Raw genomic sequence first — 20,379 nt, 5'->3', positions numbered from 1 at the left:
GCTTTGAAAGCCGGCCTTGTTAAATGTAAGCAAGAAATGTTTAGCAGACGATTTATTGCCAACCGGTAAGCTTAGTGCCAACCACACAAAGGGGGTATTTATTTGCGATTAACTACTTTTATGATGGTCACATAACTTTATACCTTTTGGACTAGTATATATGTCCAAAAGAATTCTAAGTTTTTCCTTTTGCCACATTGGTTGCCTTTCAACTACCGTGTCTCCTTAAAATTGTGATGTCCGCCTCTCACACTGCTAGCTTGTAGCAGACGTTCTTCTAAAACAATGGTTTATGTACTTGCAAGGACTTCAAATATTCAGCGACCTTTCGTGATATGCTGAAAATAATATAAATAGCAACATTTTGTACAGTATATTCGGCACTTCAACATCCAAGAAAACATCGTTAACTCTCAATTGACGAAGGAGCGATAAATGAATATTTTCGAAATAATTCAACAAGATTTGGCGTTCGGGGAGAGCTTATTTTTGGTTCACTTCTTGCTAAATATTGTTTAACACCTCTTAATAAAATTGGTACATCATTTACTTTGTAATTATTAGAGTCCGGAATTTTATGCACGAAATTTGGCCAAAATATGTGCATATTTATGCAGAAAAAATAAGAAAATATGTTTTAATTTTACGAAAATATGCAAAATTTTTGTAAACATATGCACACGTTTTATACTTTTTTTATTGAGCATACAACAAATTGGTAGTTTATCCATAAGTCTAAAACTTTGAATTTAAAACAATATTGTGCCATATTTTAAAAATTTTATTTTACAAAAAAAAGACAACTAAATAACAAATATTTGCAAAAAAAACGAGTACAATGATACATCAAAAACAGTTAAATGTCTGCATTGTAGGTAAACAAAGAAAAATGTTGCTCTGCCTCGGGGGGAATCGAAGCCCACGCTTCCCGCTTGCCGGGCAGGTATCCTGACCACTAGACCATGAGACCGCTTATCTTTCTTCGTTTACTACTACTTATTATTGTGTCGCCACAGCGTTAATGCAACTATAAGTTTTTCAATGTTTTCAATTAAAAAATTACGTCGCCTATCAGAAAAAATTTGTTTATAGGTAGAGAAACTCGTCTCTACATCCACTGATGTAATGGGTGCATACTTAAGAGCGCTAATTAAATGTGGTTCCATGTTAACCGCACTACTAGAATCTCCATTATATATTTTAGCTACCTTTGATAACAAAATATATCCTTGATTCTTTTCTAGTACTTCCTTAAACTTTTTATTTATAAGTTGTGCTATTTTTCCCTTTACTTTTTTAATGCGTGTTTGGAATTATATTATTTTCAACAGAAATAAAATCGTTAGAATGAGAACAGCGCCGGTGGGGGGAGCTAGTATCTGCTAAGATAGAACTCTGTAGGAAAAAGTTAAACTTAGTAGCTGTTAAGATAAATAAGACTGCTTTTGGCAAATGTGATCCCTCTAATAAAATAGAAGGTGGGTGGGCGGGGTTAGTACCTGCTAAAATAAGATCGATTTTAGCAAATGAAATACCCTCGAAAAATAGAGAGTGTGGATGGGCGGAGCTAGTACCTGCTAAAATAAAACGGATATTGGCAAATGAGATACCTCTAAGAAAAGAGAGGGCGGGTGGGCGGGGCTAGTACCTGCTAAAATAAGACCGAGGTTGGCAAATGTAACTCCCACCATTTTTTCAGAATCACCAATTGAAATGTGGCAACTTTTAGGATTATTAAAAAAAAGTAAATTTCAAACCGGATATTTCTAAAATCTCGTTCAAGAATGATAAAGACGCTACATTTTTCCAATTGGCATGTCAAAATGTACACCTCAGAATTGTTTGAGATTTTTTAAGCAACTTTTTCAAAAATTCAATTTTTCAATACATCCCATTTTGAAATTTTCAATTGTTTTTGACAATTTTCGAAATTTAACCAAAGATATTATCTTGTAGATTTCGACCTTTAGAAGTTAAAAACGCTGACACTTGCAATAAAAAGTGCGCGCTATGCTTTGAAAATCTAAAAATTGTCAAAATATGTGAAAATAATCAATCAATTCGTATTTACCTAATTCGCCTAGATCCGAAAGCATTTAGTTGTAGTATGAACAACTACATCAGAATGCAAATTTCGTAAATTCCGGACTCTAGTAATTATACATAAACGGGCAATTGATTAAACAAAAATGGATCGCATTTGACACCACTATCCTCCTACTCGTAGAGTGTAATTGGTGTAAGATCAGTTAATTATCGATTTTCTAATCTGAAATGTTATGAATCTTCGGCGAATTCGTCAACACGTGTTATTTTTGTTTCTTTTGTTTGTAAATTCAAAGTTCATATTAAGATTTTTAACTATTTATGTTACTTCTACAGCAAAATGTCTAAAAGTTCAGAATGTTTTTATTTAAGTTCTTATATTATAACATACTTCACTAGTACTCACTCGACATTTAATGATGACATTTAAACTCATCTTTCATCAATTAAATTCATATTGTCGTGGATTCGAAAACCGGGGGGTTTTAATACTTTCCTACTGACTCAATTTGAACATCTGTTCTCAAGTAAGTATTTGAGAAAATGATTTTAATCGTACTGAATATTGCTTATTATGTAAGATTTGTTGGCTCAAATCAATAATTTGAATTAATACATATTTTAATATCATGTAAATTCTTTGTTTGAAATTCTTGATAGAGTGTGGCATAATTTAATTTTGCTTGTTATAATTGTAACACTTATTTTACTACCGTCAAAATTTGGGAGATTTCAGAAGCACGGGATAACGACGCGGAGTACCTAGAACCCTCAGGAATGCGATTACTTAAAACGCACGTGGCGTGTTGAAGTTGTGGTTGGGACAAGTAGACATTCACGACAAGACGCCCTTCGCGCTGCTGCCATAATGCGTCACCATGCTACGTAGTTTGTTGTCTTTCAGCTGTTTTTTATTCGACTGATTATACTTTAAACTTGAAAAAATCATGTGCGCAACATGTTTGGAAAAGCTTTTTCTGTACACGGCGTGTTTCTAACCTAAACTTCGTTTCGGTGAAAAATAGCACACTTAATACGCAAAAACATTGGTTATCCTGTTTTATTGTACGAACAGCTATTATGAGCACTAAAACCTTATTGTTCAGATTTTAGTAAACAATACTCTTTTTAAATGTTTGAAAGAAAATATTACTCAGTTTTATTAAGAATAAGAGCAATTGTAAATGCGTTGGAACAGATAACAGGAAATAGGCAATGGATGTGAATTTAAAATTTCTCGCCAACTGGAGTGATAGTTAACTCATTAATCTGAAACAGAAAATTTCAGAAAACTATATGAAAATTTACACCTAATACCTGAACATTTTCAGAAGTGGATAAGACATATCCTACAGCCTCAGCAACATCCTCTGGATCTAGTATCGGCAAAGTGACGCGCAACTTTTTACGCTCCTCACTAAGCTCAGGATTAAGAGTTGTCATTTCACAAGTGACTAACCCAGGACTGAGACTCTACAAATAAAAACATAGAAAAAAAAACAACGAACCAAACAATCAAAACTTACAGTCGTTTTAATTTTAGAATCAATAGCATTCAACTCATGCCTCAGGGTCTCAGTCAAAGCGGTCACAGCATATTTACTCGCACAGTAAAGATTTATCCCGGGATAATTCAGCACTTTATGCCCAGCCACACTATTGATGTGAATAATATGCCCCTTGATGTTATTAGCAGACATTATCTTTACAGCCTCCCGAGTAGCAATACACAAACCCATGACATTCACATCCAAAACTTGTTTCCAAATCGCTGCATCTCCATTTCTTAAAAAATCCTCCTTCGAAACACCAGCGTTGTTGATGAGGATATGAACGTGGCCCAAATTTTCTTCGATCCATTTGAAGGCATTCAGTATGTCTTCTTCTTTGGTGATGTCAGTTTTAATAGCATGGAGTTTCCCTTTTTTGCCAGAGAGCTCTTTAGCTTTTTTCTCTACGCGTTCAGAACGACGAGCTAAACCAGCGACCTGAAGAAGGAGAATTAATTTGTTGTAATTGGGGGTTGAGTACTGACTATTAGTCCTTTGTCGACGAGGAAGTCTGCAATGGCTGCACCTATTCCAGAACTTGCTCCTGTCACTACAGCGACTTTTCCGACCCATCGATCTAGTGAAAGTACCATTTTTAACGGTTTTATGAATGATGTAAGGGTGGCCTTGACAGTGAACTGATGACTGTAGTTTCTAAACAGTGTGCTGTTATTGAAATTTGTTGATTTGGGTCCACACTAGACGATTCACCTAGAATTAATAAGATTATCTGTTTTATATGACAAATTTTTATTTAGAGGCAGATTACAGAGTGGACAACTAAGCACAATTATTTATATTTGTAAACATACAGGTAACTCGTAATCTAACTTTCAGTTATGAAACGCAGTTCTCTAACTACCTAGCAGAAAGTATATTTTAATTAGTTGATAACAACTCTGAACAAAAATTGTCAAGGACGAATTTTATATGAATATAGATAATAATATAAGTTTAATTGGGTCTTACCTTATCTATGAATGAGCAGCACCTATATCGACGATGGTCCAAAACCGTATCTGAAAATATTTTTGAAATGATTTTCCGCTCATTTGAGACTATATTTTAGTAATTTGTTAAAAAATATATATGTTAATTTGTATAAATGAATAAGACCAGCGAACAGTAAAATAAGTGTATATTGCTAGTAACAAGTGTTATGATAACTAAGAATTACAAGAATAGAATAGTATGACCGTGCGGTCGAGAGAGATGACTGTTCGTTACGAATTGTGAATTGCGAATGAATGTCTATGAATCAGTTAAGATTTTAGAATGAATGCTACCCTGTGTACCAAGGTGGGGGTGGCTCTGGCTCCCACCCTTATGGGTGGGGAGGGGTGAAACAGGGTCCCGCCAGAGGCACTAACATACCCCCCGCCTTGAAACAATTACATTGTTTTAATACCAAAATTATAGAATATTACAATGAATATTACATTACATGTAAGCCACCTGAAAGAGATTTACAACACATTATTAGGTACAATACGAGTGGACCAACTTTATTTACAAAACTGTGCATGTAGTGAGTTAGCAGTAAACCAGAACAAGAATTAATATGAGAACGAACTTATTTACAGTGTAAACCTAAGAGCTCACTTAAGCATCGCTAGTCCAATACTTAAACACTGGATCGACATATTGTTTCTGAATTAGCACTCTCATTGTCGACCGGTAGGGGGCATATTTTTGAAATGGCTCGTTTTATGATCCCATTTCGACACTGCACAGACACTACACGAACGAGATCGTCTTTACCGGGATGCACTTGCACTATTCTCCCTAACTGCCACTGAAGCGGGGGCAGGTTGTCCTCTTTGATCAGTACCAGAGTTCCGACGTCGGGCACGATTTTTGAGACGGTCTGCCACCTGGATCTCCCTTGCAGCGTCGTCAGGTACTCCGCGGACCAACGCTTCCAAAAATGTTGGCGACAGGATTCAATTAATTGCCAACGGGAGAGCCTGTTGTGAGGAATGGTAGTGTGGTCCCTTTCTACTGGAGCTGTCAATGGATGGCCAACGAGAAAATGGCCCGGAGTCAGGGCGGCCAAATCAGTAACGTCGCTGGATAGCGGCGTCAAGGGACGAGAATTCAAGACAGCCTCAATCCTGACCAAGAGCGTATACATTTCCTCGTACGTCAGATGGTTTTCCCCGATAACGCGCTTAATGTGAGTTTTTACGGATTTAATCCCCGCTTCCCACAAACCACCAAAATTGGGCGCACGCGGAGGGATGAATTTCCACGTAATATTTTCTTGTTTTACTTTATTTTGAAATTCTTTACCTAATAACAATTCCTTTAGCTCACGCTTAGTACCTACGAAATTCGTGGCATTGTCACTAATGATATATGAAATGTTACCACGGCGAGAAATAAGTCGTTTTAAAGCGTTAAAAAATGCATCGGTCGTGAGGTCACCTACTAATTCGAGATGGATTGCCTTGGTACATAAGCAAACGAAAAGGCAGATGTACGATTTGACAGTTCTTTTTCCTCTACCTCTTCCCTCTTTAATGAATATAGGGCCTCCGAAATCCACTCCTACATTACAAAATGGGCGGGCTGACATTAACCGTTCTTCAGGTAAATTCCCCATAATTTGAGTGTAAGGCTTAGGATTGACTTTGAAACAATTAATACACTTGTGTAAAACTTTACGGACTTGACTACGCCCGGATACAGGCCAATAGTTCAATCTTATTTGTGCCAGCGTACCTAATTGACCTGCGTGCAATAAGTGTTCATGCGTTTCTTTTATTATCACATCAGTTACATGATGCTTTGGCAGTAGAATAGGACATTTTTTATTGAAAGGCATGGTTGAAACATTTCTCAGTCTACCCCCAACCCTAATTAAGGCGTTTGAATCTAAGAAGGGATTAAGGGAAATGACATGACTATTACTGATTTTTTGATTTTTCTTTAACTGTCGGATTTCTGAGGAAAAAGATTCAGCTTGCAACAAGCGGATTATGGAGGTAGTGGCTTCTTTTAATTCTCCTAATGTCAAATTGCCAGTAACTTCAGGTTGTTTCTTTACGCGATTCTGCAAGTTTTTAATAACACGCTTCCAACAGGCTACAAAAGTTTTCAGTTTCGAGAAAGTGGAAAAAAGAGTGAAAATGACCATAGCGTCTTTGTTCCGTTGCAGGTTTATCGCGACAACAGTGCGTTTTTCAAGCGATGCCTCTGTTTGGGCTAGACTTTTTTCGTGTTCCCTAGAGGTATTGATTTCCAATTGATAAAGCCAAGATGGTCCACTTGACCATAATTGATGTTTCGCTAATTCTCTTGGATAAGCACCGCGCGTAATTATATCGGCTGGGTTGTCCCGACTATTCACGTGATTCCAAGTACAACCGTTCGTTAGGTCCTGGATTTCGGATACGCGATTTGCTACAAAGGTTTTCCAGTTACTAGGCTCCGCCGCTAACCAGGATAACACTATTTGGGAGTCGGTCCAGCAATAACAGTTCTCTGGAAGAATGCTTAACGTTTTTGATAGTTTGCAGAGAAGTTTGGATAGTAGTACCGCTCCACATAATTCGAGTCGGGGTAGCGAGATTGTCTTTAACGGGGCAACACGTGATTTTGCACATAGTAACCGTACCGATACATTTAACTGAGTATTGATGGATCTAAGAAAAATGGCCGCGCCGTAAGCTTGCTGTGAGCTATCGCAAAATCCGTGGATTTCTAATTTGATAGGGTCCTTACAAATTACCCGTCTGGGAAATTGAAAGTTGTTTAGAAATGCTAATTCGCGCACAAAAGCAACCCATATTTTGTGCATGTGTTCAGGTAATTCGTCGTCCCAATTTAGTTTCAAAGCCCATAGCTGTTGCATAATGATTTTAGCCTTTGTTACTACCGGATTGACTAAACCAAGCGGATCAAATAATTGCGATATGGCGCTCATTACAGATCGTTTGGTGACCTTTGTCACCGAAAAAGTAAACCCGGCATAGGAAAACGAATCATTTTGGTTATCCCACCTGATACCTAAAGTTTTATTATTGTGTTGTTTGTCCGTTATTAAGCGATTACCGCTGGATGTAGGCTGAGTGCATTCTTGTATATTGGGACAATTAGACGACCATTTGCTTAACTCGAAGCCTCCCTTTGCCAGAACGGCCTTTAATTCGTCTTTGGTTTCGATTAACTCGCTTACTGAATTTGCACCGAACAATGCATCATCGACATAAAAGCAATTGTTTATTACATTATGTGCTAAAGGAAAAGAAGCTTTTTCATCGAACCCTAACTGCTGAACACATTTAATGGCCTGATAAGACGAGGACGTTAGACCATACGTTATTGTTTTGAGTCGGTACGTTTGGATGGGAAGTTCAGTAGATTCTCGCCACACAATTTTTTGGTAATTGCGGTCGTCGGGGTGAACCCAAACGCACCGGTACATCTTCGATATGTCACATGTTATGACGAACTGTGGTAAGCGAAATTGAATTAATATGGTAAAAAGTTCGGGTTGTAAAACGGGGCCTGTTAATAAATTGTCGTTTAGACTTAAGTTGTTTGAACTAGGACATGAACCATCGAAAACCACGCGCAATTTAGTGGAAGAGCTATTCGGATTTACAACGCAATTGTGAGGAAGGTAAAAGGATTTACTGGATGAATCATCCTCTACAACCTCCATGTGTCCAAGTGCCAAGTACTCCTTCATAAAGGAAGTATAACCCTCATTAAGTTTACGGTCCCGACCCAACTTTCTCTCCATAGACAATAGCCGTTTTAGGGCCATCTCTTTGGAATTTCCTAATTGCGGCGGATTCTTCGAAAAGGGGAGTCTCACCACAAAGCGACCATCGGGTGAACGGCCTGTGGTATCTTTAAAGTGGGTTTCACAAAGCGTACTTTGTGAATCCTTTTTAATAGGTTTGTCGGCGGCTTCAACGGTTTCAATTTCCCAGAAACGCGAAATTCTCTCGTCCAGACTGATTTTATAACAACAGGAAGGATTATTTTCTAAGCCCCTCAAAGTACCGCCAAGAATCCATCCAAGTACTGTATTCTGAAGCACTGGTTGATTTTTTCCCAATTGAATTTTACCGTTAGTCAGCAAGTGCAAAAATAACTCTGCTCCAATTAACATATCCACAGTTGCAGAAACATGCAATTTCGGATCAGCCAATTTTAGATTTTTGGGCAACTTTAAGTGGTTTATATTAAAATTGAATGCGGGCAAATTATCGGTAATTTTTGGAATAATTAAACACTTAACCACTGCACGAAATTCGGAAACTCGGCTAATTATTTCGAGCTCGGCACATTTCGAAAGCCTCGTCTCGCTGTTGATACCTACGATTGACATATTGATGTTATTAATATTTAATTCTAAAGCCTTGCACAAATCTTCGGTGATAAAATGAGATTGACTCCCGATGTCCAACAACACGCGACATTCTTTTACTTTCCCTGACGGACCCTTTACGTGAATCAACGCGGTGGACAAAAGTACACTAGACGTAATAGCTAAATTACATTTTGACGTGTCTTCAGCATTATCGGAATCCTCATCTGGTTTATCTTTTATTTCATTTTTGGTCGGGTTATTGTTTGTTTCCGCGTGCAAAAGCGTGTGGTGCTTCTTATGACATTGTTTACAACGCGTTAATGTGTAACAACTTTTAGCAAAATGATTAGTTCTTAAACAATTGACACAACGATTCATTTTCCTTATTTGTTCCAACCTATCGTTGGGCGTCAAACTTAAAAAATCTGTACAATTGAATATATTGTGCATTTGGGAACATATAAAACACGGGATTGATTGATTACTGTTAGCATGGACTTTGTTTATATTTGATGACTGAAAAACATGCCTTTTAAGTGAAGCATTCACATTTGGTCTGGGAGTAATAATCGGTTTTCCTTCGTTACGAAATTTGTGTAAATTAATTGACTCTAAGTTTCGGCAACGTTTTTCTAAAAATGAAAGTAATTCCGCTTGCCCGGGAATGGTGTTAAATTCAATAGATTCCTCCCATGCCGCACTGGAGAAATGATCTAGTTTGGAGGTCAATATGTAAACAATGACGTCCCCCCATTGATCGACAGGACGCCCCAATGCCTTTAACGTATTTAAATTAATTTGCGCTTGGTCTAGAAAACCGCGCAAAGACTTAGAATCATTTTTATTCACGTGAGGAAGGTCGAAAATATTTTTTAAGTGGTTATTGACTATAAATCTTTTGTTTTCAAATCTTTGTTTCAATAGATCCACGGCAATAGCGTAGTTATTATTGGTTGTTTTAAGACTTTCTAACGTTTTCCTTGGTTCGTCACCTAAAGACGATTTTAAATAATGAAACTTTTGGGATTCAGTTAGCGATTCGTTGTTACCTATTAGGCTAGAAAACGTGTCGAAAAATGACCCCCATTCCGTAACATCTCCACTGAATTTAGGGAGGTCTATTTTAGGCAATTTAACCCTTATATTGCATGCGTTGGAGAAGGTAGGGGAAGAAGATCGAGATGCCGCATCACCTTTTCTTATGAGCTCGTCGAAAGTTCCATGCAATTTAAAAATATCCTTCAAAGTATCTCTGAAATTATAAACGACAGGTTCGCTAGGTTCCTCGCTATCCGCGTCATCCGTAATTAATAAAGTGTCCGATTTATGTTCAGCCATAAGGCCTAATACCGCCGATTGTACCCGTTTTAAGTCCTCCAACCTGCATCTTAATTCGCCTATTTTTTGGTGGTTTGTAACTTCTGAGATAAAATCCTCATGTGAACGCACGTCGTGAACCAGAAGGATAAATTTACAGAGAGAATCGTTATTCGGCATCGTCGGTACGAGATTAATGCACTACGTAAATGGACAAAACTAAAGCCTACCTGAGTTTCTCGATGAATGACCCTGGATGATTTGCACTGCACTCGCGGCCGTTACCGATTGTTGAACACTGCGCGGATGATTTCTGGGTAATGTTTGATAACTATTTTGCTGAATTCCAGCCGAGGAATGATACGTTGAGAATTACACTTATCACTACCACTGTTATTCTGTCGCTGATCCGGCTCGAAGGACCATGTTAATTTGTATAAATGAATAAGACCAGCGAACAGTAAAATAAGTGTATATTGCTAGTAACAAGTGTTATGATAACTAAGAATTACAAGAATAGAATAGTATGACCGTGCGGTCGAGAGAGATGACTGTTCGTTACGAATTGTGAATTGCGAATGAATGTCTATGAATCAGTTAAGATTTTAGAATGAATGCTACCCTGTGTACCAAGGTGGGGGTGGCTCTGGCTCCCACCCTTATGGGTGGGGAGGGGTGAAACAGGGTCCCGCCAGAGGCACTAACAATATACATATAATTTTTTTCACTTCACCAACCCTCTGTTTGAGTGGTACAATATTTCCCCCACCCCCTAATGTTTTTTTTAATTTTTTCAACACTCTTCGCTTTTTGGCCACTTTATAGTCCTTACCTAATATCTTTTGCAAAATTTCTTACAGTATCACTAGAATACTGAATTCCTACTATTTCTGTAAGACACAAGTTACACAGAAAAACTTCACCAAGTAAAATTTCGAGCACGTGTATTTATATTTATGTGGAAGGTTACGCAATAACAAGCTACATTGTGCAACGTGAAGTAAGTGAACGAAATGTGTTTTAAATCTCCAGCCGGTCCAAAATCACGCTGTGTGGTACTCGATACTGCATGAAGTAGATTCGACTGCGCAGGTACCCTAGTAATTTCAATTAATTTGCGTGGAGTGTTTCTCTCTGAATTTTTCTGTTTTCGTTAACTTTTCCTGCTTCCCGGAAGTGGCGTATTAACATCCTAGAATATGGTAAAGTTGGTCGCCAGTTTCGTTGCCGACTTTATTAGACAGATGTTTGTGAAATTTTAAGAATTTGGGGTAAATTTATCTGATCATCAAAAATTTGGTGACGACGTGTGAAAATTTTGCTAAATAAATCCTAATTAAAATGTGGACGGCAAATGTTTACTAAAGGTGTGATTTGTCAAATATTTACACTCCTATTTTTAACGCTGTCAATGTAGATAATTACGAAAATATTCAAAACTGCATAACGAAATTTTGGACAAGCTTTAAAATTTTCGTGAATACAGTAAAACGCTAATTTTGTACTTATGGTTTAATAATGGATCAAATTTTTAATATGTAGTACCTATGGGTGGTCATAAAAGAAAATAAATTTTGCAAGAGCAATTTTAAAGTTCGTGTTAGAATATACGAGAATTGTTTTGAAATTTAAAATATTCAAATTTGTTAAATAAATGTGTTAAAAAAGTACTAATCAGTGAATCAAATAATTTTATCGTATAGTAGTAGGTTTTGGGGAGATTATACAACCGTTTTGCGAGAGACAAATTCAGTATTATTAACAAGTGATGTAATGTAATCTAACTATAGATACTACTAATACTTCTAATGACAATACGATTTTTTAAGCTAAATGAGCTGTCAATTTGGATTCACCTTATTCTTACTTTTATGAATTTGTTGCTTCTGTAAGATAAAACATCGCATATTGTACGTGAGCGAAATGTCATTATAAGTTCGTGAGAGCAGTATCACTCGCTATAATATAGCTTTCCTCTCACTTATAATTTAAAATACTATTGTACTTTTTGATCAATGGGTGCGCTATTATAGTATAACGTTTATCCCCACGACCCAAAACATCTAAAAGAATATTTGTCGACGCTAACCAGTTTGGCATTATCTAGACAAAGCTAAACTCAACTTAAACTATAACTAGGCGCTTATTTATACCCTAACGAGGACTCGCCCCACTTGAACACCAACAACGGTGTGATTTTCAAAAGAAGATGTTCCTGACAATTAATTGATAGCTTCACAAGAAAATTATTTCACAGCAAAGGAAATTAGGAAAAATGGGTTGTTCTTCCAAGAAAGCGGAGCCTCCTTTGAAGAACATCAACACTGTTGAGAACCAATTTCACAAACTTTTAATGACAGTGAATTAGAACTTTTGAATCGTGGTTCGAAATACTGCGACCAATCCGTCCGGAAGTGGAAGAGGTCATTTCTGAAATAGAAACATATTTCAGAGAGGATCTGCAAGGCAAAATTTTGAGATGAAGTCAGGGAATAGATAAACGAATAGATTTTAATTATCCATTTACCCTAGTTGCGGTAGCTTTAAAACGTTTGCAAAATTTCAGAGCGCAGTTTTACAGTTTCAAAGATAAGTTGCAAAATGTTGTTATATAATTCTGATTTTTTTTTCAAACAATTTGGATGTCTATCTAGGCTGAAAATTCAACACGGATTCATACATCACAAGTGCAGGATTAAGAGAAAAGTATTATTGTAAATTTTGGAGATGACTGCTATATACTGTACATTGTGTTGTATATTATAGCGTATTCGGTGTGTCAGGTTGGCAAGGGACAGCAGTTGCAACATGGCCGCCGAGACACAGAGTACAGATGTCTTTGTCTTCCTTGGTTTCTTCTTGGAATACTTTTCTTTTTTCTGGAGTTACCGCTAAATGCTTGGATACTGTTTCAGTATCATTCTCTGTAATATACTAGTGACTTTCGTTATCTCTTTCTTCAGTATCGCTTCCAGAGGTTTATGATCACTCTGTACTGTAAACTTCTTTCCATAAACATAATAATGAAACTTTTCTATAGCATACACAATCACTAACAGTTCCTTTTCTTTCTGTGCCATCTTCTTTTCACTTTCTGTTAGTGCTCTAGAAGCGTAAGCAACTGGATGTTGATTTTGCAATAAGCACGCTCCTAAACCATTTCCTGAGGCATCCGTTTGAATAATTATTGGAACTTTCTGGTCATAATACGAGAATACTGGTGCTTTACATAACAACTGCTTCAGCTTTTCCAAACTCTCTTGATGCTTCTCATTCCAAACCCATTCTATATCTTGTTTTAACAACTCTCTTAAGGGTGCGTTTAACTCAGCTAAGTTTGGTATGAATGTTGAAAGGTAATTGATCATTTCCAAAATTCTCTTCAATTCTTCTTTGCTCTTTGGTGTCTCTACTGCTGCAATTGCTTTAACTTTTTCTGGATCTGCGACTAATCCTTTTTCACTTACTATGTTACCTAAAAATTTCACCGCTTTTACCTTAAATTGAAGTTTATTCTTGTTGAATTTCACTTTATTTTTCTCAGCTCTTTTCATTACTTCTCCTAAAATTCTACCATGTTCTTCTTCTGTACTTGCTGCTATTATTAAATCGTCAAATATTATGTTAACTCCTTCAATATCTCCAAATATCTGTACTATTTTTTTCTGAAATCAATTTTGTCTCTAATAAGACTGTCTCTTTGTTCTCCAAACTCACATGTTGCTGTTTTGTTTCTTAACTCTATTAGAAATGTCTCAAACGGCTCACCCTCTCTTTGGCTGGTATTGAAGAGATTGAATCTTTCTACAGTTAGATTCAGTTTCGGTTCACACACTTCTTCAAACTTCTTCATTACTACGTTGAAACTCTTTTTATCCTCTTCCGCTTCGTACTTGAAATTGTCATACATCTGTTGTCCATCTTCTCCTATGAGATTTATCATTATGGCAATTTTTCTTTTGTCCTTGACACCATCCATCCCAGATGCAACTAAATAATTTTCGAAACATTTCTTCCAAGTTTTCCAATCGATGTTTCGATTCCCCTTTATGATCAATTTTCCGGGTTTATTGTAGAGATCGCCCATTTTGGAGGTTCTGTTTAAACTTGGTTTCCAAACTTGTCCAAATTTTTTTATTTCATTTGAAAATCTTCACACCTGACACCATGTGATATACTGTACATTGTAAGAAACTCGATTATAACAAAGGATGTTTATTGATGATCCTGGCTAATACAAAAATAACATTAATTTTCAAAGACTCTGTGTCTTGGCGGCTATGTTGCAACTGCTGTCCCTTGCCAACCTGACACACCGAATACCCTATAATATACAACAATGACATCATCCCATTGGTGGTGGATATAATTATCCACATTTTAGTCAGCGTTTTACCATCCACATGATATTCTCAATCTAGATACAAAATTTGACAACAATCGGTCCAGTAGTTTCGGAGATTACGTGTCTAGTAAAAATCGACGCAGACGCTCATGGAATGTCGTGAAAACATGAAAGCGGCTTTTATATTAAAGCTGGGGAGGGTAATAAAGTCGTTATTTTAGATAAAGAGAACTATTTTAATCTTCTTATTGAATTGGTCCTTATGAGTCAATTGTGAAAAATACATTACCAAAGATGATCAGAGAAGTAAACAGTTCAAAATAATGAACTACTTCATTACCCCTGGACTAAGGTTTAAGTTGCACGTTGCTAGAACTAACTTTGTAGTTCCTAAATTGTATTGTGTCTAAAATTCACAAACTTGGTAAATCGATACTACCAGTTGTCTCTGAAATTAACTTCCAAGGTCCCGAAGTGGTTAACAAACGAATTTAAAACTCGCCAATCAACTAAGCTTTGCTATTAAAAATTTCTTAGACCGCATTTATCACATTAAAGACATTGTTTTGGAAGATAACAGAGTGTGAACTCTTTGCTCGAGAGTGCAATAAAAATATAAACAATAATAATAAAGGGGTGAGATTTCCGTGGAAAATATTCCAACATTTGATATTGAAGAAAAGATCAGCCATGAAAGGTGATAACGAATTGCACATTCCCGCTTCGTCATGCTTTTGAAAAAATTGTCGGTTAAATTGAAAAATATTTTGTTTTATACAGACGTCGTTTAGTTGAACATATTCTTCAATGATTTGTTGCTCCAAGCTATGTTAAACCAACAATTTTTCTAAACAGACTAAGGTTTGCGGTATTAGGACACTTGGAAAAAGCAAACAAACATCTCAGGAAACTAATATTATTATTGTTAAAAGTATTTGAAACACTTCGTCAATTACATTTTCTGTAAATATACACTTTAATTCTTCCCTCCTACATGCTCCGCTTATTTCATCAGATCATCGCTATCTAAAGCCAAAATTGTTGAATTTAAGAAATCGTTAGGTTAAGACTTTTAGTTTTATTTATAGACTGTATTAATATTGCTTATAGACACTCAATAATTTTTTATTTATCTTCTAGTCTCTAAATTTTCCCCTACTCTACCAAATATAACCTGAGTGTTTCAAATGTTCTAGAAAAATTCGATAAGTCGTTTACAAGGTAATCGATAAAATCAATATGTTTTGATACAATAATATTGTTTTGCCTTAATCTTAAAATCGCCGTGAAAAATAAAATATTTTATTTTTCACTCGTATATAATGTTTGTTTTATATCCATGATTTGATAAACGTAAAGCGGCATCTTATATCCGGGGCACAATGAGCGGGCATAAAGAGTTATTACGCCCTCTCATTATGCTAAACCGAATTAAACAAAAATTTAAAAAAATTATTGTTTATTTTTAACTACTTATTTATTTTTTGACAATTTATTTAATAACGAAGATACAAATTACAATTTACAAACTTGCTATTCATACCAAACTATTTATTCAGGTAAACTTAAACTTTTCGGAGGTGCCTCTATTGGAATTATTTCTGCCACTGCTTACATTCTGCTAGCACCGAATAACGTATTATATAAAAATCTTGAATTGTGTTCACTCATCCTCCAACTACCTTTGCAGCATAAAACATTCGTATTTAAATTAATTACAATCGTCAAAAAATAACTTACTTTACCTTCTGAAGTAAATATCTGTTGTCGGAAGCATCTTTTAGAAATTGCATGACTTGTTCGCCAGTCAAAACTCGGGATTTTTTTGCCACATAACCTTTTGGGTTTTTTTATAGAAATATGTCAAACGATGATAATTAGAAATGTCTATGTTGTCGTTTACTCTTAAAGTTGTCTTGATCATCGAGTATTTTCACCATAAGGAACTGGGTGAATATTTTTCTGACTCAAAATGAAGAACGCAGTTAAATAATTATTTTATAAACAGAATAACTCACCAATTCTTGGAAGTAAGCCACTTCTTAATCTTCCAATTAAGGAAAATTTTGTATTATTTTTCATATATGGATCCTGATGTTCCAGGTAACACATTTTCATTGGCTTTTTGTGCTTTCTTCACAATGTTTTCTGGAATTTCACAATTTTCCTCATTCATTTCCGCGGTCGAAAATATACGTGTTGACACCGTGAATAGACGCCGTGTTTGCAATAAACATAGAATCTCCTTGGCAACAAAATCAACGCCACGTAAATTTTTTTTTACGAATTAATTATATAAATTAGTCTTTTTTTTAGATTTTCTCGTGAAAAATAAAAGTTTGTATGCACCATGGGCACAACTTGATGTTTATAAATCTCGGGCAACTTACAAAATCTCGGGCCAGAGGCCTCGAATTTGTAAACGTTGCCCTCGAATATAAACATCTTCTTTGTACCCTTGGTACATAAATAACTATTTCTTCAAACCGGGAATAAAATGATGCTTTATACCCTAGGGAATAAGTAAGAACAATTTAAGTGAAATACCAAATTTTATTCTTTTATGAATTAACATTAACATTTACATTACTAATAACCAAGAATTCATTATTTCTATTACCTACGACTGCAACTTTGCTGGTCTTGCTAGTTGAAGTTTCGTCTCTGCTGGTTGAAGCTGCATTTTCATAATCGGTGAACATCTATTTTGCAATTAGCGTTTTACTTTGAGCCGAAGATTCTATGTAGTCTTTTGCAACATTTCCAAATTTCCAACCGCTTTACAGTCGTTTAATCAGCACCGCTGTCTGCCAACAAAGTGGCTGATGTTCTTCTCATACAGTGTCCAGTATATAACTTAGCATCAGAAAGCTTCAAATACTTTGCAATAATCAATGGTCTTTTGCCTAAAGTATTTTTCCTGTTACAGTTCAATTAATTTCAGCGATTATTTGTCCTTAGGATTTACAATACCAAAAGACCGATCAGTCCTGCTTTTTGTATCTCTGACGTTAACAATTATAACTGCTCCTTCGTCTCCAATATCACCTACTGATAAATTTAAGAGTTCTTGAACCCTTGTCGCTCCAACAAAACCCATCATTATGCCCACCTATGTACCAGCAACACATCTTCAGAAGAAACACTGTTCACACTAATTCAAGAATTGTTGGTAAGCCTTTTTATACACATTTTTCAATTTCTCCGGAAGCAAATTGGACGTTACATCTTTAGCTCTTGCAGTAATGGCCAAAGGTATATCAAATTCTTCAATGTTCATTTTTTCAATTTATGAATGATTTTATTCATAAAATTAACTGCTACATCATTTTCGTTTGTAATTTATTGTTAATTTAACCGGTTGGGAGGAAAGTTTTGTATGGAATAAACTTTCTTAATCCCTCGACTGAACTTACAGCCTCGGGATTAATATGGCAGTTTATTTCTCTTGATACATATATGAGTATTATTTAAGTGCTAGCACATCTAAATTTTTGTGGGAAAAGTCTCAACTCATACACATTTAAATCAACAGATTATTATCAGGTTATCAGTTATCACTAACTCAACAACAAGGTTTTGGGAAAATTTTAAAGACGTGTAGGATGTAGTTGCTTAGAAAAAAAAATGTATTTGACGATTGTATATGTTTTAAACAATGCTATGTATTGCCGAAAAAAATAATTCCAAATTCTAGTGCTCGAGAACAAGCCAAAATAAGGCGTGAATGAATGATAATTATTTTGCGGAAAAGGTGGACAAACAAGTTTTTAGTAGAGTATTGTCATTTTAAATGTACTTTATTTAGAAACTTTTTATTTTTTCAAAACTACATCCATATACTTGGATTGGAATACAGGTAGTGCATGTGATTTGAAAACTACTCTCCAACTGGTGTCATGGTCAATTCATTAATCTGCAACTCAAAGATTTCAACATATAACATGACGATTTTCAAACCAATACCTGAACATTTTCAGAAGTGGATAACACATATCCTACAGCTTCCGCAACATCTACTCCCTTTAGTGCTGGCAAAGATTTAAATAAATTTTGGCGCTCTTGACTAAGCTCAGTGTTTAAAGTTGTCATTTCACTATCGGTTAACCCAGGACTAATACTCTACAATTAAAAGTGTCACAAATAAAAAGAACGAACTAATCAAAACTTACAGTTGTTTTAATTTTAGAATCCACAGCGTTCAGTTCATGCCTCAGAGTCTCAGTCAGAGCAGTCACTGCGTGTTTACTCGCAGGATAAACATTACTCCCTGGAAAAGGCAGCACTTTATGACCCACTACGCTGTTGATATGAATAATATGGCCGTTGATGTTATGACCAGACATTATCTTAACAGCCTCTCGAGTTGCAATGCACAACCCCAGAACATTTACATCGAAAATTTGTTTCCAGAGCGCTGAATCTCCATTTCTCAACAGATTGTCTTTAAAAAGACCAGCATTGTTGATAAGGATATGAACGTGGCCCAAATTTTCTTCAATCCACTTCAACGCATTCAGAATATCTTCTTCTTTTGCGAGGTCAGTTTTAATAGCATACAGTTTTCCTGTTTTACCAGAAAGCTCTTTGGCTTTTTTCTCTACGAGGTCGGAGCGACGAGCTAAACCAGCGACCTGAAGAAGAATAGTTATTCTGGTATAGTTGGTGTTTAAGGACTAACTATTAATCCTTTGTCCACGAGGAACTCTGCAATGGCTGCGCCTATTCCAGAACTCGCACCTGTCACTTTTCCGACCCATCGATCCAGCGAAAGCACCATTTTTGAGCGTATTTTTTAAGAGGAAGACTCACGATAAATAATATAATGGTGCCCTTGATTGATGAACTGCTGAGTGTGCTTTCAAATCAATATGTTGTTGCTGGAATTAATAAGATTATTTGTTTTATAATAATTCTTTGTTTATTATTTTTTCTTAACAAGTTTATTTTTTCCCACGCTCTTATTTCTCCACCCTATTGATGACTTTATAATCCTTACGTACCTAATTTTTGTGCAGAAATTTCTGGAAGTATCACTACAACACTGAATTACTACTATTTCTGTAAGGCGCAAGATATGAGGAAAACTGTATCGAGTCAAACGTCGAACGCGTGTATTTATATATTGACATGCGGAACGTTACACAACAAGCAACATTGTGCAACCTGAAGGAAATGAACGAAGTGTATAAGTTTCCAGCCGGTCGAAAATCGTCCTCTATGGTCCTCAATGCTGAATGAATTAGATTCAACAACAGAGGGGTCCTTGCAATTTTTCGAAATTGGAAAGTCGGTTTAATTTAACTTCCTGTGGCGTGTTTTTTGTCTCCGTTTTGCTGTTTCGCTAATTTCGACGTACACAAGTTAAAGAAGTGTGGTCGTAGGGCCTAGAATACGATAAAGTTGGTCGCCAGTTTCTCTCTGTTGGTGATTTTATTAGACAGATAAAAATTTCAAAACTTCATTTAAAAATTTTACTAATTTAAAATATAAAACAGTATACATATTGTTTATACAGCCATGTGTTTTAACAAATAGACCCCTAGTTTTGTCCTTATGAATTTTGCACACACTTTAAGATTTTTGTGAATACAGTAAAGCACTAATCTCTTATTTATGATTCAATAAGGGATTAATTTAATGATTAGAAAACATTAGAATGATCAAAATATATTAAATAAATTAAATAAAAAATGTCAGCCCATAATTTATTTAGAGAGTGCATGTACATATTATGTTATTATTATATTAATAAAACGTCGAATTATAACAGGTGTTGCTTATAGATAGTCACT

The 20,379-nt window shown here is 35.8% G+C and overlaps 3 protein-coding genes across 6 annotated transcripts; all 3 read right to left on the bottom strand.

The window, feature by feature from the left end:
- Positions 1-3,189: 3,189 nt before the first annotated feature.
- On the bottom strand, positions 3,190-11,243 carry LOC135142221 (farnesol dehydrogenase-like). Of its 4 annotated transcripts, none has more exons than XM_064073895.1 (6): positions 10,977-11,243; positions 4,566-4,615; positions 4,082-4,307; positions 3,573-4,034; positions 3,364-3,519; positions 3,190-3,315 (listed from the first exon to the last, which is right to left on the bottom strand). In XM_064073895.1, exons 3-6 carry the CDS (start codon positions 4,187-4,189, stop codon positions 3,274-3,276), a joined length of 768 nt encoding a protein of 255 aa, XP_063929965.1. In that variant the 5' UTR covers positions 4,190-4,307; positions 4,566-4,615; positions 10,977-11,243; the 3' UTR covers positions 3,190-3,273. The 4 variants fall into 4 exon arrangements, with proteins under 4 accessions (XP_063929965.1, XP_063929966.1, XP_063929964.1 ...); XM_064073896.1 differs by having other exon boundaries at positions 11,072-11,243; XM_064073894.1 differs by lacking the exon at positions 10,977-11,243 and adding an exon at positions 5,199-5,214.
- LOC135142140 (uncharacterized) lies at positions 5,221-10,419 on the bottom strand. Its single transcript, XM_064073809.1, has one exon. It carries the CDS (start codon positions 10,417-10,419, stop codon positions 5,221-5,223), a length of 5,199 nt encoding a protein of 1,732 aa, XP_063929879.1.
- Positions 11,244-18,365: 7,122 nt separating the features above from the next.
- Positions 18,366-19,693, bottom strand: LOC135142260 (farnesol dehydrogenase-like). The gene is made up of 5 exons (XM_064073942.1): positions 19,588-19,693; positions 19,266-19,464; positions 18,757-19,218; positions 18,551-18,706; positions 18,366-18,500 (listed from the first exon to the last, which is right to left on the bottom strand). Exons 2-5 carry the CDS (start codon positions 19,362-19,364, stop codon positions 18,465-18,467), a joined length of 753 nt encoding a protein of 250 aa, XP_063930012.1. The 5' UTR covers positions 19,365-19,464; positions 19,588-19,693; the 3' UTR covers positions 18,366-18,464.
- Between the last annotated feature and the right edge of the window lie 686 nt (positions 19,694-20,379).

Source organism: Zophobas morio, unplaced genomic scaffold, assembly GCF_036711695.1.
Source record: "Zophobas morio isolate AGI-343-1 ecotype UQ-CSIRO unplaced genomic scaffold, CSIRO_AGI_Zmor_V1 ptg000046l, whole genome shotgun sequence".
In the NCBI taxonomy this organism is placed as follows: domain Eukaryota; kingdom Metazoa; phylum Arthropoda; class Insecta; order Coleoptera; family Tenebrionidae; genus Zophobas; species Zophobas morio.
This window is presented reverse-complemented; position numbering and strand designations above follow the sequence as displayed.

Bases quoted from the DNA above. Each gene is read 5' to 3' on its own strand.
- LOC135142140 (XM_064073809.1), bottom strand. From the start codon at position 10,419: ATGCCGAATAACGATTCTCTCTGTAAATTTATCCTTCTGGTTCACGAC.
- LOC135142260 (XM_064073942.1), bottom strand. From the start codon at position 19,364: ATGGTGCTTTCGCTGGATCGATGGGTCGGAAAAGTGACAGGTGCGAGT. The intron at 19,219-19,265 runs GTTAGTCCTTAA...ATTCTTCTTCAG, and splicing joins TCGTGGACAAAGGATTAATA to GTCGCTGGTTTAGCTCGTCG. The intron at 18,707-18,756 runs GTAAGTTTTGAT...TTTTAATTGTAG, and splicing joins ATTCTAAAATTAAAACAACT to AGTATTAGTCCTGGGTTAAC.
- LOC135142221 (XM_064073895.1), bottom strand. From the start codon at position 4,189: ATGGTACTTTCACTAGATCGATGGGTCGGAAAAGTCGCTGTAGTGACA. The intron at 3,520-3,572 runs GTAAGTTTTGAT...TTTTATTTGTAG, and splicing joins ATTCTAAAATTAAAACGACT to AGTCTCAGTCCTGGGTTAGT. The intron at 3,316-3,363 runs GTATTAGGTGTA...TTTCTGTTTCAG, and splicing joins CCACTTCTGAAAATGTTCAG to ATTAATGAGTTAACTATCAC.